The 6,911-nt window shown below is 35.0% G+C and overlaps 1 protein-coding gene across 1 annotated transcript in view; it reads left to right on the forward strand.

The window, feature by feature from the left end:
- The window catches only part of LOC125272954 (protein downstream neighbor of son homolog), a 9,569-nt gene extending 3,646 nt beyond the window's left edge, over window positions 1–5,923 (forward strand). The window contains exons 4-10 of the mRNA XM_048198167.1: window positions 149–327; window positions 443–621; window positions 779–881; window positions 966–1,088; window positions 2,962–3,160; window positions 3,325–3,540; window positions 5,414–5,923. Of these exons, the coding sequence (XP_048054124.1) occupies window positions 149–327; window positions 443–621; window positions 779–881; window positions 966–1,088; window positions 2,962–3,160; window positions 3,325–3,540; window positions 5,414–5,551 (1,137 nt within the window). The 3' untranslated portion in view covers window positions 5,552–5,923. The remainder of the gene's footprint in view (window positions 1–148; window positions 328–442; window positions 622–778; window positions 882–965; window positions 1,089–2,961; window positions 3,161–3,324; window positions 3,541–5,413) is intronic.
- Window positions 5,924–6,911: the final 988 nt, after the last annotated feature.

Below are 6,911 nucleotides of genomic sequence, written 5' to 3' on the forward strand. Positions count from 1 at the left end.
ATAGTTTTAATATTTCTAGTTTTTAAATAATTATTCTTTTTAATAGTTTTAATTTGATCTTTTCAAGAGCACATTTTTAATACAGTCCAGTAGAATGAAGTCATGCTGCTCTATAACATGTTTATCTGTATTTGTGTGTGTGTTGCAGGATCCCCGGGGCTGTGCGGAGCTGCGCTGTGGTTTTCAGCAGTGTCTTCAGTACTGGCAGCACCCGTCGTTGCCCTGGCTCTCCCTCTTCCCACGGATCGGTGCGGAGCGCAAGTTCTCTGGCAAGTGCGTGCCGTGGGCGCAGGACGAAGCGCTGCAGCAGAGCCTGATGAGCGACTGGTGAGAGACGGCAGTGTGTGTGATGTTCACGGGATGCCATCAAAAGCGTCTGCCACATGCATGAATACAAACATCGGATCTCTAGATGCTGAATATGTTGTCGTGTGTGTTGCAGGTCTGTGAGTCTGACGTCTCTCTACAGTCTGCTGAAGGCCCGACTGTGTCCGTATTTCTACCTGTGCTCGTATCAGTTCACTGTGCTGTTCAGAGCGGCCGGTCTGAGCGGCTCTAAAGGCATCACTGCACTGCTGTCGCCCACCACTAGAGGGCTGCGAGAGGCCATGAAGGCTGAGGGTGAGAGTGGCTGCGCTTTCACAGCAACAAATAAAAAATGCTCATGTTTTGGTGTTATATTGCAGTGCTGAAACCACTAATGCACAGCCTCTTTATGAAGTTTATCAGTCTTTACTTGCAAACAGCTGTGGATTCAAACGTCATCTCTTGTGTTCAGGGATAGAGTTCTCACTCCCTCTGCTGGAGGAGCGGAGGAAAAGCAAAGAGCTCGGCTCATCTCAGGCCGGTGAGAGCGTCCAGCAGACTGACAGTGAGGAAGTGTGAGTACATCACCGCTGACAACTGATGTGCTTTGATCAGCTTTGAATGTTGATCGACGTGTATGTCATCTTTCCTTTTTCCAGATTAAGTGAGCACAGTGAAAACGAGGAGGAGGAGGATGATGACGATGAATGTGGATTTTCTTGGTTGAAGGAGATGGGCGTCCAAGACAAGATCAAGAAACCAGATGCCATTTCTATCAAACTGTATCCTTACAGCTTTTTATATAAACTTGTTCATATAAGTTGCAAGTATTTGCAACTTAAGCTGCATACATAGTTTATACACGTGTAAAGCTATATATATATATATATATATATATATATATATATATATATATATATATATATATATATATATATATATATATATATATATATATATATATATATATAGCTTCCATTAATTATCATGAACTAACAATGAAAAATGCATCTAAAGCATTTATTAATCTTAATTCATGTTAAGTTAAACATTTACTAATACATTCAAATCAAAAGTTGTATTTGTTTTAATGGACCTGAGCTGATATGAACTAACAATGAACAGTTGTACTTTTATTAATTTACATTAACAAAGATGAATATATATATATATTGCAACAAATGTATTTCTCATTGTTAATTTGTGTTAGTTAATGCATTAAAAACTATCGTCAAATCATAAACACACAGAAACTCAAAGTCTTTACGGCAACCCGTCAAAATAAAAGAAATATATTACTGCTGTACAATAGAATTTAGATATGTCTCAATGTAATAATAATACTAACATTAATTATTATTTAATAAATTATTAAAACTTTATTTTAATATGGAATAATCACAATTTTTCTTCCATGTTTTAATTTTAACAGCAAAGCTCTGTTGTGCAGCACTTTGTTTGGCAAAAAAAGTTTAATGTCATATGACTAAAATACAAATTAATTTTATGCCTTAATTTGATTGCCAGAAAAAGAAATGATTTTTTTTTTTTTTTTTTCAATTTATAAAATTAATTTGTTTTTATGAATTCAATTAATTAGACATGCTTTTGAATTATTAAAATTTAATTTAAACCATTAAAACTGAATCCTGAAAACAGAATTTGGTCAAAATAGAGAATGTGAGGAAAAAAATATTTCATAGAGACCTAAAAATATAATTTTTGTTAAACTTTTAATAAATTGTTAAATTGTGCAAGTTTCATGATTTCAATTAATTAGACATGCTTTTTGATTACTAAAAATTTAATTTAACCAAAATAAAATTGGAGTCCAGAAAAAAACAGAATTTGGATAAAATTAAAACGGAATTTGGGGAAAAAGAAAGCAGATTTCATAGGGCCTTATATATTATCATCCAGCTCTAATCTAGGGCTGTCAAACGATTAATTGCGATTAATCGTATACAAAATAAAAGTTTGAGTTTGCATAATATATGTGGGTGTACTGTGTGTAATTATGTATATATAAATACAAACACATTTATGTATATATTTGAGAAATATTTACAAGTATATGTATTTATTTATATTTTTACATAATTTATATTATATATAAATACATAAATAACATATTTCTCTTAAATATATGCATTAATTTGTGTGTATTTATATATACATAATTACAGTACACCCACATATATTATGCAAACTCAAACTTTTATTTGGTATACGATTATCATTTGACAGCCCTACTCTAATATGATAAATGTGACTAACACATGAAGATGTTGAGATGTTATAAACATTTAACATTATGATTTTCTGTAAAGCTATTTTGAAACAGTGTGTTTTGTTAAAAGTGCTCTATAAATAAATTTAACAACCAGCTCAGGACAATGCAATGCTGTCTTTAGTTACAAACTTTGAATTGTGTTCTTAACAGCTAACAACAGCAAATCGCTAAACAGTCTTAAAATATTCACATGGTAATATAACGATGCACACTAATGCATTGTGTGAAAATGTCAAAACTTGGTTAAACCTGAATTAATTACCCATGTTGAAGCATAAACAGTTTCATATGTGAAACGCACTGTAGTTTATTAGCCCTGGATGCTCAGTTTGTGTGATGTACTTCCTTAAGTCGTGCACCAGTCGTAAGGAGCACAGAGAGGTGCGTTTGGACCACAGGCCCGAGTCCGTGGTGTTGGTGGAGGGTTCGAACACCTTCACGCTGCTCAACTTCCTCATTAACTGTAAGAGTTTGGTGGCAGGAGCCGGTTCACAGGCAGGACTTCCTCCAACACTCCTGGCCCCTACAGCCTTCAGAGGCGCCACACTGCAGACGCTCAAGGTACGCGGCCTCGCGCTTGTCGCCCTCATTGATTCGCACTGATGTATTTGCATAAATTATGTTTACTAAAACTATTTTTATTGTTTTACTTTTTATCATAGGGCACAGATGATGTAGTATTATTCTAATGAAAACTTTTTGTCTGTCTTTGATCATGTTTTCAGGCCCGCACTGTGAACGTGAAGACTCAGGTGAGGACGGGCTATCAGGACGTGTGCAGTCTGGAGGTGACGGGTCCCATCATGCCCCACACGCTCCACGCGCTGACGCAGCTCCTGAGACCCGCTCAGAGAGGAGAGTTCAGCGTGGGTCTCTACACCCATGAGCCCACGGCCGTCCTCAACGTACCCATCAGCCAGAGCTCTGAGCCGCCACAGCTGGTACGTCTCACCGCTTTTAGTGTGTTGCTACTTCTACACTGAAAACAGAGGGGTTTAGGATTCACTTTGAAACTATTTTCACTCAGAAATTGCTTGTAAATTTTTCTAAATCATAAAGAATCAACAAGTAACACATTGAATTTAAGGATTGGTTCACTTCTGAATGAAAGTTTCCTGATAATTTACTCACCCTCATGTCATCCAAGATGTTTACGTCTTCAGTGGAAAAGAAATGAAGGTTTTTGAGGAAAACATTCTGCATATAGTGGACTTCACTGGGGTTCAATGGATTGAATAAGAGTCTTATCTAGAAAAACCATCGGCTGTTTTCGAAAAAAAATAAACATTTATATTAGGACTGGGTAAAAAATATCGATTTCTCGATTTTAATTGATTCTCATTTTTACGAACCGATATTGATTCTTAAATCCCAAGAATGGATTAGTCTAGTCTGTTTTCAGTTGATGAATGAGCAGAATATGTAGCTCCTCCCATCCAATAAATCACAATCTTTGTGCTTTGTTACTTTTGATATGAAGCAAAGTCTCAGATTTCAAATGACGTCCATCTTATTATGAGATTCAAAAAATAAATACTGTTTTGGCGCTGTTTAATGTGGCGTGACAGATCGCTTTAGCGCCTCAGTTAAAGAGAAGCATGTGATCATCCTCTCCTCCGCTTTAATACCAGTTACAGTGAAATAAACATGCATGAACATCTGAAGGTATGTTAAAATATACAGTACAACTTACTGAAATCCGTATCATGTCTCGTGTAATCGCTCAATCAGTGTTTCAACCTCGGAAAGACTCAATAAAACAGCTTTAATGTCACATTTACCTCAGAAAAACATATTCAGTGACCATAAACTCATTAGTCAGCTAGAAAAGTGACTCTAGAGAGCATCATTCTGATAAATATAGCTATGCACCGTTACATATTCATTATAATTTTTAATGTTCTTCAATATTTAATGCATGTTTTAATAAATCAGTTACGACAGCTGCGATTTAAATGTTTATATTTCAAAAAAACAAATTGGAGTAGAAATATGATTATGTAATTCTAAACTTTATTTATAATAAAAACATCATTGAGTGTAATTTTAGTGTTTGTATATAAGGTTAATTTAACCTTCAGTATTATTATAGTAGTACCAGCTGACTCTCATGTGTAGTTTACAGCATTAGTTGAGAGATTTTTTCCCTCTAGAAAATTTGCCATGTGCTGAAACTGAAATACTACATCCAAAATAATCGAAATCGAATCAAAATCGTAATCGAATTGAATCGAATCGTGAAAATTGTCAATACCCAGCCCTAATTTATATACTGTTTAACCACAAATGCTCATCTTGCACTGCTCTGAGATGCGCCACGCATTACGTAATCATGTTGGAAAGGTCACGCGTGACGTAGGCGGAAGTGCTGATCTGTGAATGTTCAAAGATTAAGTCAAATGGCCTTTAAAAAAAGGGTGAAACAACAATGTTGGACGATTTTGAAGCTGGAGGAGAAAATGAGATGGAGTTTTTCGCCCTACATGCATGATTGTGTCATGCGTGGAGCATCACAGAGCAGTGCAAGATGAGCATTTGTGGTTAAAAAGTATATCATTTTTTTTTTTTTTTAAGAAAATGAGCGATGGTTTCTCTAGATAAGACTCTTATTCCTCGTCTGGGATCATGTAGAGCTCTTTGAAGCTGCACTGAAACTGACATTTGGACCTTCAACCCGTTGAACCCCAGTGAAGCTCCACTATATGGAGAAAAATCCTGGAATGTTTATAATTATAATTTCTCTCGACGTCCTTATATTGTGTGAATGTAGGCGTCTGCTGCAGAAGGTCTCATGCTCTGGTTTCTTCTCTCTAGGAGAGTGTTGTACAGGATCTGGGCAGGTGTGGTCTACAGCAGAGCTCCGTTCAGCAGCTGGCAGCGCCGAGCATGCTGGGAAAGTGTGCGCTCAGACAGCTGCACATGAGAGACTACTCGTACAGCTGGAAGTCCTGAGAGTCGTGAGCTAGTGGACGTCTCCTCTCCTCTGACAGGCCAGGACTATTAATATCTCTTGGCATATCGGGCGTCCTGTGACGTTACAGTACGAGCGCTCAGAGATTGTGCTTGTGTATAGTGTAGCTTTTAGTGTACGATGTATGTGAACGTTAGTTTAAAATGTCGTTTTAAGTCTCAATTTTTATGGAGTGTTTTAGATGATGTGATTTTAAAGCTTGAGTTTTAATCATCGTCTCTTTATGAGAAACAACTGAGTCCTTCCTCAAGAAGTACACGTGTAATTCTGTGTTAAACGCTCTTCTGACTGTTGAAATCCAGTGTGTTATTCACACTTGTATGAATGTATAATATTAAATGAGTTGAAATATTTCCCGCCTTATATGTCTCAATGGTGTCACAGATGAGTGCAAAACAAATGTTTAAAGTGAGGATTTCCAATTGTCTGGTGAAGACATAAATGAGGATAATAAACCGTCTGCTTTAGTGATAACTAGAGAACTACATTCTCCTGCTTATTTCATGGATACTTTATAAATAAATGAATGGACATGAAATATTGATTTGAGTGCAAATAATTTTTATGAGAAAGTGTAGCCCATGCCCCAAATGATGCTACTAATACTATCATTATTGTTTGTTGGTTTGTGGAAAATCAAGGAAAAAAAGTGTATATATGTGTATTATTCCAAAAATCATTAGGATATTAGGTAAAGATCATGTTCCATGAAGATATTTTGTAAATTTCCTACCATAAATAAATCACTTATTTTTGTGAGTGGATATGCATTGCTAAGGACTTAATTTGGACAACTTTAAAGGCAATTTTCTCAATATTTAGATTTTTTGCACCCTCACATTCCAGATTTTCAAATAATTTCCTATCCGATCAAACCGTACATCAATGGAAAGATTATTTATTCAGCTGTCAGATGATGTGTAAATCTCAATTTCAAAAAAATTGACCCTTATGACTGGTTTTGTGGTCCAGGGTCATATATTATATACATGCACACACACACACACACACACACACACACACATATACACATATATATATATTATACATGTATATACTATGTGTGTGTGTATATGTGTATATATATATATATATATATATATATATATATATATATATATATATATATATATATATATATATATATATATATATATATACATATATATACATTATATAATAAATATATAAATGTATATTATACATTATATATATATATATGTGTGTGTGTGTATGTATATATATAAAATAAATTGCTATACACACAAACAGTAATATATGTACAAATATGTACTACTCTAATATATATATTCATATGAATTGCATTTTAGGGCCATTAAG

This window comes from Megalobrama amblycephala, linkage group LG7 (assembly GCF_018812025.1).
Source record: "Megalobrama amblycephala isolate DHTTF-2021 linkage group LG7, ASM1881202v1, whole genome shotgun sequence".
NCBI classification, from domain to species: domain Eukaryota; kingdom Metazoa; phylum Chordata; class Actinopteri; order Cypriniformes; family Xenocyprididae; genus Megalobrama; species Megalobrama amblycephala.